This window comes from Mus musculus, chromosome 3 (genome assembly GCF_000001635.26).
Source record: "Mus musculus strain C57BL/6J chromosome 3, GRCm38.p6 C57BL/6J".
In the NCBI taxonomy this organism is placed as follows: Eukaryota; Metazoa; Chordata; class Mammalia; order Rodentia; family Muridae; genus Mus; species Mus musculus.
This window is the reverse complement of record NC_000069.6, coordinates 116,761,582-116,780,579: the sequence shown is the minus strand read 5'-3', so window position 1 is coordinate 116,780,579 and position 18,998 is coordinate 116,761,582. Positions and strand designations below refer to the sequence as shown.

The 18,998-nt window shown below is 41.9% G+C and overlaps 1 protein-coding gene across 4 annotated transcripts in view; it reads left to right on the top strand.

The window, feature by feature from the left end:
• Agl (amylo-1,6-glucosidase, 4-alpha-glucanotransferase) overlaps nucleotides 1–18,998 on the top strand; it is a 68,168-nt gene that overhangs the window by 27,587 nt on the left and 21,583 nt on the right. For all 4 annotated transcript variants that reach the window (NM_001081326.1, XM_006502287.1, XM_011240280.3 and 1 more), the window contains 8 exons: nucleotides 1,200–1,324; nucleotides 1,413–1,525; nucleotides 1,827–1,961; nucleotides 3,921–4,051; nucleotides 7,680–7,816; nucleotides 8,060–8,193; nucleotides 9,065–9,240; nucleotides 11,692–11,794. In NM_001081326.1, coding sequence (NP_001074795.1) covers nucleotides 1,200–1,324; nucleotides 1,413–1,525; nucleotides 1,827–1,961; nucleotides 3,921–4,051; nucleotides 7,680–7,816; nucleotides 8,060–8,193; nucleotides 9,065–9,240; nucleotides 11,692–11,794 — 1,054 coding nt within the window. The remainder of the gene's footprint in view (nucleotides 1–1,199; nucleotides 1,325–1,412; nucleotides 1,526–1,826; nucleotides 1,962–3,920; nucleotides 4,052–7,679; nucleotides 7,817–8,059; nucleotides 8,194–9,064; nucleotides 9,241–11,691; nucleotides 11,795–18,998) is intronic.

Here is an 18,998-nt window from a genome sequence, read left to right as displayed (position 1 = left end):
ATCGGCAAGCATTAACATTGTTTGAGTTGTGAAATACTTTTCTTTGCATTTTAATATATTCCTTTTTAAATATGTGTAAACATGTGCTTCCTTATACTGTAGGCAATCTGTGTATATGTTTCCATTTTTACATATGCATACATATATACTATATATGCATATGTACCTGTATGTGTGTTTTAAAAGGTAAATATTAGGACTGTTCATAGGCCATCCTCATCCCCCTTCCTAGCCTTCTGTCATCAGCCGTGTAGGTATTTTCACTCTTCTCCGAGTAGCCTTCTTACCCACCTCTATATGGATACTTAGAGCTAGCGTCGGAGGACTAAGCTCCTCCTTCTTAAGAAGTCTGTAAGCATAGAGGAAACTCTCTTCTAACATTATGGCGTTTGTAGTCTGTCTCTCTTGACAGTTCTGTACCCTGAGATTTTCCCTTAGTGTTGGTTGATTGTTTTCTAGATGCCTACATTTTACTTCCTATCTATGGTAAACAGTGTAGTATAATACAGCACAGACCCATGCAAATAGGAGCTGCTTGTTAACTGAATAAAGAGTGTCACCCCCCCACCCCCGTCATGTGTGTCTGTCTGTGTATGTCTGTATGTGTATATGTATGTACATGTGTAATTTTAAGGAGACAGGACCACAGTCACATAGAGCAGCCTGGAACCCACCAGGCTAGCCCTGGACTTACAGTTACTGTCCTGCCAAATTGCTAAGACTGTAGAGAGGCACATACATGCCCAGCCCACATTCTATATTTCTTGCTAATTGCTAAATATCATGTCTTCAACTTTTAAAAAATTGTCAACCTAAAGAATTTTAGGGTTAAATATTCATTATTGCTTTAACTGCATAGATTTATGTTTGGTGATCTGATAAAGTCTCTTGTTAATATTTATAGTTATTTTTATTCAGTATTTTTTGTATTGGACATTAAGCCCAGTACATATGCTAAGCATACGTTATACCGCTGGCCTACACGGCCAGGTCCATAGATACTCTCAGAGAACCCGCTCACTGTGCAGTGTTGGCTGGGGTTGGCTGTTGATCCTGATCATGCTCAAAACATGTCCGTTTTTCAGGTCACTAATTGTAATTCCATGCTTTGCTATATGAGTATCTGATTTTTAAAGAGTCTCTATTATATTTGAGTGAATATTAGAATAAATTTTGTTAAAATGTGTATATTTGCCTAGGCAAAATTGAAGAGGTAGTTCTGGAAGCTAGAACTATTGAAAGGAACACAAAACCTTATAAGAAAGACGAGAACTCGATCAATGGAATGCCGAACATGACAGTGGAACTTAGAGAACACATCCAGGTATTTGGGATTCTCGGATTTCACTGTGCTTAATAGCTTAAGGACATTTAAGATACTTAATGAATGGATTTTCTGTATTCTTTTCAAGCTTCATGAAAGTAAAATTGTCAGACAAGCTGGAGTTGCCACAAAGGGTCCCAATGAATATATTCAGGAAATAGAATTTGAGAACCTATCTCCAGGAAGTGTTATTATATTCAGGTATGTTAATTAGAGTTTAGACTGTTGACTTTACTTATATTGAAAATAGTTTTGAGAGATGGTTGAGTGGCTAAGAACCGTTCCTGGTCTTATAGTGGACCTAAATTCAGTTCCCAAGATCCATGTCAGGTGGGTCCCATGTAACCACCGCCAGGGTCTGATGTGCTCACCTGCTCTCTCTGAGCACCTGCACACATACAATTTATCCTACCCACTTAAAATAAACTAGAGAAAATAGTTGGCTTATCCTGTTAAATTTGGATAACCTGAAATTTACCTATTTTGTGTCAACCTTATACAGAGTTAGTCTCGATCCACACGCTCAAGTTGCTGTGGGGATTCTTCGGAACCACCTGACCCAGTTCAGCTCTCACTTTAAGTCCGGAAGCCTTGCTGTTGACAACGCAGATCCTATATTAAAAATCCCCTTCGCTTCGTAAGTATTCCTTATTTTATAGATTTACCACTTTAACAAAATGATGAGCTACCAGTGGCCCGATCTGGGCAGTTTTACGGGTGCTTTCTTTCTTTGCTACACAAAGTATGGGCCTCAGGCCACTGCTGTCCTCGTCATCCCGCTAGCATTCACTCCACCACCTTCTCACTTGCATGTGTGCTCACAAGTGCACCTTTTCACGCTTCTGTCGTCTCCTCCATAGATCCTAGATACGCGCATGCCATCACATGCACGTGCCTGACCTTCCCAAGCCCTACAAGATGGGTGCCTGCATTATAGTGCTTACCTCTTCACTTTAATGTCAACACATTATTGTATTATATATAGCTATGTCACAATCAATTTAGTAATTATCCACTTTGAGACACCTAGAGTGCTTCTAATTATTCCCTGTTATGTATCTCAGTACCTTGATTTTTTGCTAAGTTTTTAAATATCCCTTTGCTATGTGGTGCCACATAGTTCTAAAGAATATCCATTTTAGACCTAAGTTTAGTTCAACACTGTCAGCATGATCTTGGCCAAGTTACTTAAATTTTCTTTTAGGTTTCACATCTGGACAGTGGGGCCAATAATAATACTTACTTCTTAAATTTTGTACAAATTAAACAGGATAACATGTCATTCCTACCTCGCTTCCCCACCCATAACAGACATGACCACCTTCCGTCCCAACCAGTGGCAAAGATGGGGCCATAGGTCCACCTGCGCTGACATGCAGGCCTGGTGGGGGAGCGACCCTACTCCTGCCAATCTCAGGACGTAACTCCCGGGGCTTGGACACACCTCGACCTCACTCACGCTCCAGGACTGCTCCCCAGGGCTCCCCCCACTTCCCGGCATCACAGTAACACATGCAAAACAGGTGATTCGTGCCTGTCACCTGATAGCTACTTAGTGTTGTGGTTACTGACACTAAGCTAAATTTCTCAAAGTGAAATTTGGGAGCTAGAGTAAATCACATATTTGAGGTTTTTTTAATACATACTGTAAAGTAACCTCTGGAAAAAAAAATGATTTAATGAGCATGTTCAGCTTTATGTGAGAGTGTCGTCTTTTCCAAGAATGAGTATGTATTATTGTGATGTCATATTTAAGAGCATAAAATATGCAGCACTCGGTAGGCAGAGGCAGGAGGATCCTGCACATTCCAGGCCAGCCAGAACTTGCATGGTAGTTGATACCTGTAACCACAGCATTTAAAGGGTAGAAGCAGGCCGATCAGAAGTTCAGAAGATCACAGCCTAAAGATGATCTAGCATACTCTGAATGAATAAAATTGACACAGAGCTGGAGACCTGGCTGAGCCCTTAAAAGCACTTGCTGCTCTTGTAGAGGACCAGAGGTCAGTTCTCAGTACCCGTGTTAGGTGGTTAACAACTGCTTGTAATTCTAGCTTAAGTGAACCCAAGGCCCACTTTGGGCCTCCATAGGCTTCTGCATTCACGCCTGTACAAACACAAACACAGATAAAAGTCTTTATCTTTAGCTGTCACTAGATTTTTTTTTATTTAGTTTGAGTGACATTAGCTCTTATTTCATTTCCACTACATTTTGCTCCTTAATTATTCCTTGTGATATACTATGGTAGTATATGTTTACTTCAGTGATGAGTGTTTAGCACATATATGTTCTGATTAGTTTTTTATCAACTTTGATACAGTTAGAGTCACCTGCAAAGAGGGAACCTCAGTTGAAGACTTTCTTAGAACAGGTTGGCCTGGGGACCAAGTTTTCAAGTATGTGTGCCTCTGGAACCTGTCTAATTCAAACCATCACAGACCCCTGGTTGGTTCTGGTCAGAGTGTGTTATCTTAACAACAGAGAAGTACCTAGAACCAAGCATTTCTAAGACATTTAATATTTATAATGCAGATTTTTCTTTTTCTTTTACTTATAGAAAATGAAATAATAGTATATTTATTTTCTAATTCTTAGCATTGCCTCTAAATTGACTTTGGCTGAGCTAAACCAGGTACTTTACCGATGTGAATCAGAAGAACAAGAAGACGGTGGCGGTTGCTATGACATACCAAACTGGTCATCACTTAAGTACGCAGGACTTCAAGGTAGGTCTAACCTGAGTTCAGATTATAATTTATGGCTTTTGTTGGTTACCATTAGTAGCATAGCCTTTCTGAACCCCGATTTCTGCCTCAATAAAATATGAATGATAGAACTAGGCATGCAGTAATGCATGTTTTACATTTTTTAGATTATTTTATTTATGAGTGTGTTTTACTTGCATGTGTGTATGTATGCATGCATGTATGTATGTATGCATGCATGCATGTGCTTGCCTGTTAACCACAAAGGCCAGAAAAAGGTGTTAGATCCCCTGGAAGTGGAGTTTTGCCGTGTAGGTACCGGGTACTGAACCTATTCTTTTGCAAGAACACCAAGTGGCCTTAACCACTGAGCTGTCTCTAGTGCACACCTGTAGTTCCAGTACTTGTGAGGCAGAGGTAGGCGGGACTCTGTGAGCTCAATGCCTGCTTGGTCTACATAATGAGACCTAGGCCAGCCAGAGCTATACAGTGAATCCCTGTCTTAAATGAAACAAAACAAAAATGTATTAATGATAGCCAGGTGTGGTGGAACAAGATTGTAATCCCAACTACTCAGGAGGCTAAAACAGAAAAGGTGAAAATTTGAGGCCACCTGGATTATAAGGGGACCTTGTCTCAAGAGAAAAAAAAAGTATAGGTAATGTTACTTAACTCATTGATTAAAGGCGCCTGCCACCACACCCAACTCCACCGTATTTTTTATATTAACTTTTGTATTCTATCAAGCCTTTCTTATCTTCATTATTGTCCTTTGGAGACATGCCCACACTGGCCTCAGAGACACTGTTTTGCTAAGGATAACCTTAAACTCCTGATCTTCCTATGCCCACTCTTAAATGCTGGGATTACGTGCGTGTATGACCACATCCAGCTTTATAAAGCCTTTTTTTTCTTTTTAAGATTTATTTATTTTATGTATATGAATACACTGTCATTGTCTTCAGACACACTGGAAGAGGGCATCAGATCCCATTCATTACAGATGTCTGTGAGCCACCGTGTGGCTGCTAGGAATAACTCAGGATGGCTGGAAGAGCAGCCAGTGCTCTTAACCACTGAGCCATCTCTCCAGCCCCATATAAAGCCTTTCTTAATCATTGCTTATCATAGTCATTCGTCCTCAGGCTGACACTTGTATTTGTTTACTGTATTTTTTATTTGATCTTTGGAAAATACTGCCTTATTCTGGAAATTAGTATATCTTGTGTGTGTGAATGTATCTACTATGGTTAAAAAACAGACTTTAGGGGCTGGAGAGATAGTTCAGTGGTTAAGAGCACTGACTGATCTTCCAAAGGACCCAGGTTCAATTCGCAGCACACACATGGCAGTTCATAACTATTTGTAACTCCAAGATCTAACACCCTCACACAGACAGACATACAGGCAAAACACCAGTGCACGCAAGATAAAAATAAAATAAATTATTAAAAAAAGAAAGAAAGAGACTTCAACAGGGTGTAGTGGTGCATGTCTTTAGTTCCAGTAGGTGGATCTCTGTGAGTTCAAGGCTATCCCAGTGTACTTGGTGAGTTCCAGAACAGCCAGAGCTACAGAGTGAGAACCTGTCTCCAAACAAACAAACAAACAAACAAAAATCATAACAACAACAAAAACAAGAAACCAGACTCCCCTATACTAACTACCTGTATAACCTTGCAGTAAACAACTCCATGGTTCAGTTTTCTCACCATAGTTCTGTGCCACAGGGGGTGTGATTAGGATCCACACCGCTCATAGTCTCTTAGCCCTGGTTCCGAGTAAGCACGCAGAGGTCATGTGTCAGGGCTGGGGAGATGGCTCCGGTTAAGCACACGTAACTGCTCGCCTGGAGGACCTAGGCTCACTTCTGAGCCTTCATGGGTGGCTCAGAATTCCCTGCAACTCCAGTTCCAGATGACCTGTGTTCTCTTCTGGCTTTCATGGGTACTGCATTCATATACCACGTACACATAAATAAAACATACAGATACACACATGCACATAAACAAAAATAAATCCATTTTATAAAAGAAGTGTTACCGATTTTAAGCTTAAAAAAAGCTCATTTCCTGTCCTTTTTCTTGTATGCCTCATGAAGTGATTTGACTTTTTTTTTTTTAATAAAATTCCCCTTATCTGATTTGTTTGGGGTTTTTTGGCTTTGGTTTTATATATATATATCAGTCATTTTTTCCTCTCCTAAGACAACAGTTTTGGCAGCACAAAACATCTTTTAGCAGACTGTTAACAACAGCCATAAGCTAACTCCTACCTAAGCACGCGCTGACCTTTTCCTGCCGTGAGCGAGCACAGTTGTGTTCCCCACCTCTTACAGTGCTCTGTGCTCTGCTAATTTGGAATCTAGGAACCTTTTATGGCTCTGCTCCAGATTCTCAACAGCCAGTTAGTGCTTGCAGAGCCTTGTGCTCCCTTCGCCTTGCCATTCCCTTTGCTCCCCACAGTTACCGCCCATTCCAAGATTAAGTGCTTCCTATAAAGCAGCGCGGCGAGCCCAGTCTGCCTCCTACACAAGCCGTGGCTCCCACAGCCCTGCCGCCGCTCTGTTGCTGGAACACCTTTTCATGGCCGCTCCTTGATTCAGCTGCAGCACTAGTGAGTCCCTCCCTGACAGGACTGGGCAGAGGGCGTCGCCTCTAACACAGTATCCATGCAGCCTTGTCGTCCAGCTTCTTCTTTTTTTTTTTTTAAGATTTATTAATTATATATAAGTACACTGTCGCTGTCTTCAGACACACCAGAAAAGGGCGTCAGATGGTCGTGAGCCACCATGTGGTTGCTGGGAATTGAACTCAGGACCTCTGGAAGAGCAGCTATTGCTCTTAACCACTGAGCCATCCCTCCAGCCCCCAAAATCCTACGTCTTAAATTCGTTGTTTTTAATTTTTAAAAATATGCTGCACACGTAAAATTCATTAAGTTCTAACTAAATGAATTTATTTAAAATGGAGCCGGTGAAGCCACATGCTGTTTTAAGGTAGAAATTATTATTTTCCTGAAGGATGAAAGTATAGCCATCCTGTACTAGAATTACAGAATCTGCTTCGAGTGTTCATAGGAAGAAGGCTGGTGACCCTTGAGAAGTGTGCTTAGCAGTCATCGTATGCCCAGCTGCTCACTTAGTGACTGTGTGTTTAGCTCTAATATCTCCTGTACATTTCAAAGACTACTTCTGAAGCAGGCTTCATTATCATCCACCACTGGTGGTCGCGCTTCCTAAACCAGCTTTGTGATCCCTTGATTCCTCCCTAAATATTAATCTACCACTTGCCAACCCAGAATACTCATGCTTACCTGCTTCATGCTTTAGGATGAGAAGTTACACCGGCTGTTTTCAATGTTATAGTATTAAATACAAATAAAGAAGAAGAGTCGCAGACGTCCTGACCCCCGGGAAGCTTTGTATTGCTCTTGCAGCTGCAGATCCCTGGCTTCCCGCTTTTATGTCCTTGCTAAAGTAGGCACCCTGACAGTTTTCTCACTCAGCCATGCTAAGTGCCACTGTGAACCGAGTAGTCGTTATGTCTGTCTGTATCTGCGCTCACCCCAGATCATTAGAGACTGGACATAAGCTGAGCAGCAAGGACATTTGACTCAACCAACAGCTCAGTAATGTCTCACTTTTTAGGATTAATGTCCGTGTTGGCAGAAATAAGACCGAAGAATGACCTGGGGCATCCATTCTGTGAAAACTTGAGGTCGGGAGACTGGATGATCGACTACGTGAGTGGTCGGCTTATTTCAAGATCAGGAAGTATTGCTGAGGTAAGTAGAACGGTGCTCGAGTGCAAACAGTCGAGGGGCATTGAGACTTGGGCTTTATTACCACTGTAGATAAGTCACAGCTTCCTCAGGCCAGTTTCCTTTCTTGATCGTGTTTCAGTTCTAAGGAGTGGTTATCTCTTAATGGATTACTGGCCAGCAAAGTCACATATTTAGATTTAACTCTTCAAATATATCCAGCCTATAAACACACCAAGTTAACTTTCCACATTATTTCTGTAACAGGTTGGTAAATGGCTGCAGGCTATGTTCTTCTACCTGAAGCAGATCCCACGCTACCTCATCCCCTGCTACTTTGACGCTATATTGATTGGTGCATACACCACTCTGCTGGATGTAGCGTGGAAACAGATGTCAAGGTAGAGATGGGCATAGCTGGGTGGGAGCTATAGAGAGTCATTTTATACATGATTGTAAAAGACCAAAACCTGAGGAACTATCACAGACGCAGAGCTGGGAAGCTTTCCCGGTGGACAGTCAGTATTAGCGTCCTTTAGTCTAGAACATGCAAACCAAATGGAGAGTTTGCTTGGGGTTTGGTTTGGTTTTGAGACAGGGTCTCATGTACTGAAGACCTCAGTTACACCGTGTGGGCAAGGCTGAGCTTATGCTTCTGGTCCCCCTGCCTCCACTCCACTCCACTCCCAAATGCTGAGATTACAAGGTGCATCCACTTTATAAGATGTTCAGGATCAAATCCAGGGCTTCAGGCATACAGAAGCACCCTACACGCAAACACACTCACTGTGTACACATTTTAACACTTGATGGCGATGTTTGGGTGTCTAGCAAGCATACGGCCTGGGGTCCAGTCCCCAGCAAGGGGTGGGGTTTAAACCTAGTTTACAAAGCCTGTAAAATATGATATGGAGGAGCTGGGAAGATGGCTCAGAGGTTAAGAGCACTGACTGCTCTTCCAGAGGTCCTCACTTCAATTCCTAGCAACAACCACATGGTGGCTCACAACCATCTGTAATGGGACCCAATGCCCTCTTCTGGAGTGTCTGAAGACAGCTACAGTGTACTCACATACATAAAATAAGTAAATAAACTGTTTTAAAATATGATATGAAAAAACAAAATTATATTACTTGTTTTATTATTAATTAACTTATTAAATGACATCCATAAAACTATTTTCTTATTTTACACATTTCCGTAGAAAAATCAGTTGGCAAAAAGAATGCACAATAAAAGAGCTCAAAAGATTGTGTTTCCACTTTGTTACAGCTTTGTTCAGAACGGATCCACCTTCGTGAAGCACCTGTCACTGGGTTCTGTCCAGATGTGTGGAGTCGGGAAATGCCCTTGTCTGCCGCTGCTTTCTCCCTCGCTCCTGGATGTGCCGTGCAGGTTAAATGAGATCACAAAGGAGAAGGAGCAGTGCTGTGCCTCCTTAGCTGCAGGTGAGGCCGCTGGTGGAGGTCAGAGGTCAGGTGGGAACAGCTGTAATGGTCAACAAGGAAACCCTGTGGGAAAACGATGTTTTATAAAAAACATATTATCCAAGATTTTTATGCCATTGCTTAGTAAACTGCTCACTTAATAGCCTCTCACTCATAACAATAATTCTTACTATGCAACTGTAACTGTGTATTAACCACTTATGTGTATTTTTGATTGTGGTTGAGTAGTCCTTTCTTCTGCAGGTATCTATTAAATCCCAGTTCTTGACACCTTAAATATCTTTCATTAAATTTAATTTAATACCATTTTCCTCCCTGGTGTTTAAAAGTAAACCATTGTAGTTATTAAGAGATTGCAAGTTATGAAATACAAAACATGTTAAATGAATTTTCTATCATATGTCTTCATTGTTGTCAAATACTTTAAGCCATATTTACTGACACCATCTTTTGCAAGTAGGTCTCAAACATCCAAATAATCAGAGTATGCCTGAAGAAACGGTTTTCTTCTCAGTAAACTTCTAGTGTGTTCTTAGAAAGCATCAAGTAGTTGAGGCGGCTAGAGTTTAGACCTTCCCGTTGCTCCTCAGGCTTTTGGTAACATGAAGTATAGCATTTACTGCTTTCCAAATGAGTCTGAACTCTATAAGATAAGACTAAGTAGTAATATCTTCTACGTGGTTGCCTCTGCTAAGTTTAAGCTTTTAATTTGCGTTGGCTCAGGTCAGATGAAAGACCTTGTGGTACCCAACAGCACTACCTTTTGCTTTAGAATGAGCATAAGACTCTGTCTTAGGGCCAAGGGACAGAGTAGAACCCAGTAAGTTCAGCTCCTCAGCATCACACACAAAACATTGTTTAACTAAGAAGAGGAATAGAATGACAGTCCACTTTAATTCTCTAATTGTGTTTCAGGTTTTCGTTTGACTGATGGCTCTGGCAGCCGTCATTCCCCAAGTGCAAACAGGTCTCAGTAGATAGAACGGGGGCAGTGTGGGAAAGCCTAACTTTTTAAAGACTATTCCACAAACTGATAACTTCAACCTTTTAAATTGTATACTGCTGCTATTAAACACCACCAAAATATATGCATTTATTTATGTCATTTAGTGATAAAACTTATAGCACTTGATATGTAGTTTATCTAACAGATATATAACATATAAATATACGTAATGATTCTAATATTCTGATATTTTAAGGGAGTATTTTGTCTAATTCATTCTAGAAAAAAGTAAAATGTTAGCAGATTTGCCAGTAGGATACAGTTTGTTTTAAACTGATAGAAATACTTCTTTTTTGTAGTAGTATTACAATAAAAAAGATGTAGCTAATGTTTACAACAATTGACAGTGTAGAAATTACCTGCAAAATGCTTGATCTGTAAGTTGTGTTCTCACAGAGGACAAACAGGGAACATAGACAGCTCTGCATCCCAGTGCTAAGGGCTCCTGACTTACTTTCTGTAGTAGTTGAGACACGATCTTACTGTGTAGCCCAGGCTCTCCCCAAACTTGACTTCTGCCTGCCTGCACCTCCTGTGACTTTGGATTAAGTGTGTATCATGACGCCCAGCTCACTCTTCATTTTAACATCAGTAAACTCCGGTATTTTAAGGCATTCTAATTCAAACTCACTCTGGAGTCTGCGCATGTTGCATGTAAGATGTTGAGTTACAGCACTGGGAAGAGCTACTGACATTGAAATCGATGCTAAAACCAGCTTTCTGTCCAGTCACAGTGTTTCTGAGGGCACTTTGTACATCCTTTTGGAAACAATATAGGAAATAAATCTACGTGTGCCTTTAATTCTGTTTTATCTTTCTTGGAATATTCAAGTTAGTAACACTGAGGTCTTTGATTCTATCTTTTCAAATTGTTCATATAAAAGCATAAGACCTAAAATTATTTCCTACATAATTACATATTATATACACACACATATGTAGTGTGTGACAGTTATAACACTATTAATCTATTATAAAATAATGTGGAATTTGATGATAAACTTTCACTGTAGATAAACTAATAACCATTTAATTGGATATTGTTGAGCTAATCATTTCACATTTATATTAATTTATAGCCCTTAGAGTCAGGACAGAATTTTTAATGTATTTAAAGTGGTATCATCTCACTCTGTATATTAAGTATGTGATCTCTAATTTTAAGCTTTTAAGTTTTTAAATGCAAAGACAATTCAGATCGTCTCAGAACGCCTCTGGTTCTTAGGGCTGGGATGAACTGAATTGCAGAGCCCTGGCTGAACACCACCTTTAGTCTCCTGTGAGTCACAGGTGCCTTTCAGATTCTTATATCCATAAAAGCAGATGTTCAGGGCAGATGTACATTTCGCTACAGAGGGTTCTGGAAGGTGTGCAGGCTCCTTCTCATTTGCCATTTAGTCCAAACCTGAAGTATGATTAACACATGACTTTGTGGTCTTTGGCAGGCTTACCTCACTTTTCTTCCGGTCTTTTTCGCTGCTGGGGGAGGGACACTTTCATTGCCCTTCGAGGGATGCTGCTGGTTACTGGACGCTACCTGGAAGCCAGGTAAGAGCCTCTGCAGAGCTGGCACAGTTGGTGACGTTCCATCTGACCCATCTGCTGTCGGTGCTGGAAAAGTGTGTGTGTGTGTGTGTGTGTGTGTGTGTATGTGTGTGTGTATGTGTGTGTGTGTGTGTGTGTGTGTGTGTGTGTGTGTGTGTGTATGTGTGTGTGTATGTGTGTGTGTCTGTGTCTGTGTGTATGTGTGTGTGTGTCTATGTGTGTGTGTGTGTCTGTGTGTCTGTGTGTGTGTGTGTGTGTGTGTGTGTGTGCGCGCACGCGCGCGCACCCACAGGCATGCCACCGTACACATGTGGAGCTAGAGAATGGCTTGCTGGGGTTTCACTTTCATTCCGCCATGTGGGTGCCAGAAATCCAATTCAACGTTAGACTTAGTGGGAAGTACCACCGAGCTGTCTCATAGTCTCCAGATTTTTTTTAGGTTTTATTTTTTATGTGTTTGTTTGGTAGGTTTAGAGAATTTCAAAGGAAAAAGGCAAGTTGGAAGTTATTACGTTCCATGCTAGGTCAGATCATCTTCAGTGTTCATAAGTTTATTTTTTAAAACTTAGACCCATTTTCTGCTTTCATAAAGGGTATTGCTGACTCGTTTAAAAAAGGAATTATATTAAGTTATCCTCATTTCTTGTTAAGCTTACAACCCCCAATTTGATTCTTTCCAGAATGAAATGGTATTTCCTTTTATCATGCTGATAGGAATAAATTTATTGCAATTAAAAATGACATTCAGGCCGGGCGGTAGTGGCGCACGCCTTTAATCCCAGCACTCGGGAGGCAGAGGCAGGCGGATTTCTGAGTTCGAGGCCAGCCTGGTCTACAAAGTGAGTTCCAGGACAGCCAGGGCTACACAGAGAAACCCTGTCTCAAAAACACCAAAAAAAAAAAAAATGACATTCAGCTAGATGTAGGAAGTACAAGCCTTTGATCCTAGCAGGCAGATATCTGTATGTTGAGGCTTGCTTTGTCTACATAGTGAGTTCTAGGACAGCCAGGGCTTCATAGAGAGTTCCTAATTTCAAAAGTCCTAAAAAAATAAAAAGTTCCACAATAGTGCCATCTTTGGTGAGTTCTACAAGTCATTGTCACTCAGCATCGCCTGTGACCTTGCTGAACATGCAGGTGCTTGGTTCCCAAATCAAAGTCCCTCAGTGCAGACCTAGGGATGGGAAGCTGTTGGGAGGCCAGAACTGTTCCCACCACGCCTCCAGCCATTATCAGCAGCCTGAAACTAATTTAAATGCACTGCTCTGTAAGCTAAAAAGTTTAGCATAAAAGCATTTTATGAAACTTTATTTTTATGCTATAGAAAAATTACTAGTGTTTTCCTCTTCAGTTGTTAGAAATTTTATTTGTAATAATTTTAGTTTTGTTTTTTAAAAATGGGTTTTTTTGGTTTTTGTTTTGTTTGTTTGTTTGTTTGTTTGTTTGTTTTTGTTCTTTTGAGACAGGGTTTCTCTGTATAGCCCTGGCTGTCCTGGAACTCACTCTGTAGACCAGGCTGGCCTTTAACTCAGAAATCCACCTGCCTCTGCCTCCCAAGTGCTGGGATCCGCCTACCTGTTTTTTGTTTTTTTCAAGACTTGGTTTCTCTGGGCTTAACCCTGAGACGGTTGCTCCGCACGCCACCAGGTGGCGACAGGTTGTCACTGCAATGCTCCCGCTCGCTTTTTTGTTTTGTTTTGTTTTGTTTTGTTTTGTTTGTTTTGTTTTTTCAAGACAGGGTTTTTCTGTGTAGCCCTGGCTGTCCTGGAACTCACTCTGTAGACCAGGCTGGCCTCAAACTTAGATATCCACCTGCCTCTGCCTCCCAAGTGCTGGGATTAAAGGCGTGAGCCACCTCGCCCAGCTAAAAATGTTTATTTTTAATTATGTGTATAAGAGTTGTGTTAGTTAGGATTTTGCTGCCTTGAACAGATACCGTGACAAAGCAAGTCTTATAAGGACAACATTTAATTGGGGCTGGCTTACAGGTTCAGAGGTTCAGTCCATTATCATCAAGGTAGGAGCATGGCAGCATGCAGGCAGGCATGGTGCAGGAGGAGCTGAGAGTTCTACATCTTCATCTGAAAGTTGCTGGCAGAATACTGGCTTCCAGACAGCTAGGATGAGGGTCTTATAGCCCACACCCACAGTGACACACCAACTCCAACAGGAAGGCCACACCTTCTAATAGTGCCACACCCTGGGCTGAGCATATACAAAACCACCTCGGGGGCACTGATATTCAGCAAGACCAGAAGAGCATTGGATCCCTGGAGCTGGAGTTATAGGCAGTGGTGAGCCACCCAGTGTGGATGTTAGTAAAACAGTCAGGTCTTCTGCAAGAGCAGTACGTGTTCCTAACCTCACTTTGGTCATTTTAAAATTGAACTGTCTAGGTGGTTACCTAAAATGAACTGCATCTTCCCCTTCAAACCTAATATAAAGTATTTTCTAATTGAGTGGTGACAATTATGCAGCATACAGTTGGGGCTGCCTGGATACGGTGGCACACTCCTTTCGTTCCAGCACTCTGGAGGCAGAGAGAAGCAGATCTCTTATGAATTCAAGGCCAGCCTAGTCTACATAGAAAGTTCCACGACAGCCAGGGCTACATAGTGAGATGCTATCTCAAAATAAATGAGTAAGTATGCAAATAAATAAATAGTAAATTGAGAGACTTACAAGGTGTCTCAGTGGGTCAAGGTGCTTGCTGTGCAAACTTGGTGACCTGCCATCAATACCTGGAAGCAACATAATGGTAAATAAAGGGAACTGACTTCACAAAGTTGTCCTCAGACCTCCACACATATACTGTGGCACAAACACCCACACACACACACACACACCAATATGATGGTGATGATGATAATGATAATTCTTTTAAAAACTGGGGGAAGTAGAGAGATGGTTCAGTACTTAAAACACCGGCTGTTCTTCTGGAGGGACCCTGGTGTGATTATCAGCAAAAGCATGCAGGCTCACACCATCGATAACTCATGTTAGAAGGGATTTGATACCAGGTAGCCTGACATACATGTAGGCAAAACACCATACTCATAAAATAACATTAAAAAAAAAAGAATTTGGAAGGCTATCTGCTTCTGTATCAGATACCCTAAGCAAATGGTTTAGAAGTCAGATAAAAATAATAATAATAATAATCTGGGCGGACACCTTTAACCCCAGAACTCTAGAGGCAGGCGCAGACAGATCTCTGAGTTCAAGGCCAGCCTGGTCTACAAAGCTAGCTCCAAGATAGCCAGGGCTATACAGAGAAACTCTGTCTTGAACAACCAAAACCAAACTCTTACTAGCGTTCTCATGACCGGCCAGGAAAGAACACAACAAACCAAAATCTTCTGCGGCAAAACTTTATTGCTTACATCTTCAGGAGCCAGGAGCGCAAACCCCCAGCCCCAAAAGCGAAAGCCACCCCAATTACATCTTTAGGAGCCAGAGCTCCGGCGCGCCAAAGCGCAGAGCGCGCTCTATTGTTTACATCTTTAGGAGCCAGAAGCCAGCGCGCGCCAGCGCGCCAGAGCGAAGAGCGCAAGTAAGAGAGAGAATGGCGGAAACCCCGTCCCCTTTAAGGAGGAGTTATCCTTCGCTTAGGACGCATCACTCCCTGATTGGCTGCAGCCCATGGCCGAGCTGACGTTCACGGGAAAGGCAGAGTACAAGTAGTCGTAAAATACCCTTGGCACATGCGCAGATTATTTGTTTACCACTTAGAACACAGGATGTCAGCGCCATCTTGTGACGGCGAATGTGGGGGCGGCTCCCAACATCTCCCCCTTTTCTTTTAATAAGAGCAAATAGGCCACCCATATTAATGAGAGTGGAGATAGAGGTCAAATCCCCAGTGTGTAGGTAAAGGAGCCGTACACATAACCTCCTCCCAGGCTCATCACCCAGAGGGGTCCTGGTCTGGTCCCGTGTTGTTTTTCCTGGGGGAAGGACACTTGAACACTCAACCTTCTTGAAAGATGACATGTCTCCCTAGAATAGGCTCATTTTATGCCGCAGAGCCCTTCTACTGCAGTGCTTAGCCGTGCAACTCTCTCGGGCTGCTGAAGCACACTCACTCTATCCCGTGCAATGAGACTAGCCTCATGGGATATAAGAGCTGAGTGGCCAGCGACCTATTGCCTAAGCATAGATATATCAGGGGAAGCTCCATGTTCTAGTCCTGCAAGCGCCTGGGCAATAACCACCTTGTCTCTCCTAGTTTGGGCCTTAAGCTTACAGACCAATCAAAGAAGCAACACTAATCCACAGCAAAGTGTATCTCCAAATAATATCAATCCCACCCATTCTTTAAAGAAGGGAAATGCTGAGGAGATCCAATTGGGTAATCCTTTGGTCAGGGACAGGTCCAAGCGCGTGGAGTTGACCTGAAGTCTCAATTCCCGAAGGATCTGTTCAAATTCAGCCGTCCAATTCTGTAACATATACTGAAAAAGACTTTTTGACAAATTAGCTGCCCTAGTAAATTTAACATACTGAATGGAAGTAACACACAATCCCGGAAACTTTTGTTTACACCCCAGCTGAGTTATTTGTCATAATACATCTAGTTGTTTCTGGACAAGATCTATGAGTTGATTAACCAGCATGAGACCTCCCTGTATCATGACATTAGCTGAGGCCTGTTTATCTATGACTGTAGTCACTGAGGCTGACAAAGTGTTAATGGTGTCAGTCGTCTGGACCTGTCCAGACAGAGCCAAGACTGTCTGAATCAAGGCTAAACCCAGTTCCTAGTTAGTGGTAAAAAAGCAGGAGAATACTTGAGCATTATACATCACCGTCATTGGGAGTGGAAATGTCGACATTATCCCCCAACGCTGCTCTCTCTTTATTATTGACGCCCTGGACATCACCAAGACGAGGGACATCAGTATTCCCTTGGTCAGTCTGGATTTTTCGGGTGAGTCTTTCTGGTATCCAAAATGGGTTGTCTTCATTCTGTGGGAAAACACAAACCGCTCCCCTGGATCTTATCAAAATAGGATCCGGGCCATACCATTTATTATCAAGGACATTTTTCCATTTAACCATCTCATTGGGCCTATCTGGCTCTGAACAATGACGTTCAGCCACAGTATGGCCATGAGCATCAATATTTAAAAAATTGAGTGTAAAGAGTGCCATAGACACAGACACTCTTGGTGCTCGGGGTAAAGTCTCCTCAAAAGTTCCCCTCTTCTGTTTTATAAGATAGGCTTTGAGGGTGCGATGCGCACGCTCAACAATACCCTGTCCTTGAGGGTTGTATGGAAGTCCAGTCAGGTGGGTTACGTCCATCTGACGGCAGAACTGCTGGAATTTTTGAGACGTATAAGCTGGTCCATTATCAGTCTTAAGGAGTTTGGGTTTCCCCCAAGCACTCCATGCCTCAAGACAATGTTGAATCACATGTGAGGCCTTTTCTCCGGTTAATGGAGAAGCAAACATGATGCCAGAACATGTGTCAATGGACACATGGAGATATTGAAGTTTTCCAAAGGAAGAAACATGTGTAACATCCATTTGCCAGACCTGTAGAGGTCGAATACCGCGTGGGTTAATTCCCACATGAGGAACTGGCAAGAACTCACAGCAGCTTTGACATTGAGTAACAATGTCACGGGCTTCTTTTCTTGTCAAGGAGAAACGACTGCGTAATGTTTCAGCCGTCACATGAAAATTGTTATGAAAATTTCTTGCAGCCTCTACCGGGGATGATAGGGCAGCAGCCACCACTTTAGTGGCCTTATCTGCCAAATCATTTCCCAGAGCCATGGGGCCAGGTAGGCCTGAATGGGCTCTAACATGAGTAATATAAACAGGAAATCTTCTAGATAACAAAACTAATTGTATCTGCTGAAAAATATTGGCAACTCTACTGGAAGGCTTAATCACTCCAGCCACTTCTAAAAGATTTACTGCATTAACCACATAACAGGAATCTGACACAATATTAAGGGGTTCTAAAAAGGTTTTTAAAACTTCTAAAACCACTAAACATTCTACCACTTGAGGTGAATTTTCATTATATTGTTTGGATACCACTTTACCATTAGCCACATAGGCACCTATGCCAGTTTTTGATCCATCAGTATATACCACAATCCCATTTTTAAGTGGATTTCTTACTGTTATTTGTGGAAACACAACAGATTGATTTTGGGCAAACTGTAAAATTGGATGTTTTGGATAATGGTTATCTATTTGTCCTGAAAAGGAGGTAACTAAAACTGCCCAATCATTAGATGTGGCTGCCAAGGTTTGAACCTGTGCAGCGGTATAAGGTACAATTAAAAGATATGGACTTCGCCCAAAGTGGGTGATTGCTGCTTTTAGGCCTTTAAGGGCAAGCTGTGCAATTGCATCAGGATACCAATCTATTATTTTAGCTGGGGATACGTTTGGATGGATCCACAACAATGGCCCATTCTGCCACAAAACTGCGGTTGGCAATTGTGCTGTCTTAAAGACACACAAACTGAAAGGCTGCGAATCCTCAATACGTTGTAATTGTGCATTCTGTAAGGCTTTTTCCACCTTTTGTAAGGCCTGGTTAGCAGCTAGAGTAAGAGTCCTAGGGGAGGAGATATGAGGATCTCCTTCTAAAATACCAAACAAAGGCCTTAACTCAGCGGAAGGAATCTTTAAAAAAGGTCTGAGCCAATTAATATCTCCCAACAGCTTTTGAAAATCATTTAAGGTATGGAGGTGATCTCTTCTTATCTAAACATGTAAATATTGATTTCTCTCAAAGGAGGAAATATGCGTGACATCCATTTGTCAGACCTGTAATGGCCTGACGCCACGAGGGTTTACCCCTACGTGAGTAGATAAAATTTGACAACAATCTAAAGGCATTATTAAGTAATCAGAATCATTTTTAGTAGAACCAATCCCTCTTGCAGCTCTAGGAATACCAGAGGAAGAAAAAACAGCCATGTAGGCTTGGCAAAATTATTAGTTGAGCTATTTTGTCTCTTTGTGATATAGAAAAGACAACTTGAGGACAAGAACAGAGAACCTGAAGTTCCCCTTTACAATCTTGATCTACAACTCCAGGGTAGACAATAAGACCTTGTAGGCTGCAAGAGCCTGCCTCTGTCATTATTGTCCAGTGGCTTCACCTGCTCGGGAGAGCGCCTTCCAGGCCCTAATAGCCTTTTCATCTGATTCAGAACTATTAAGAACTGGCTCCTTG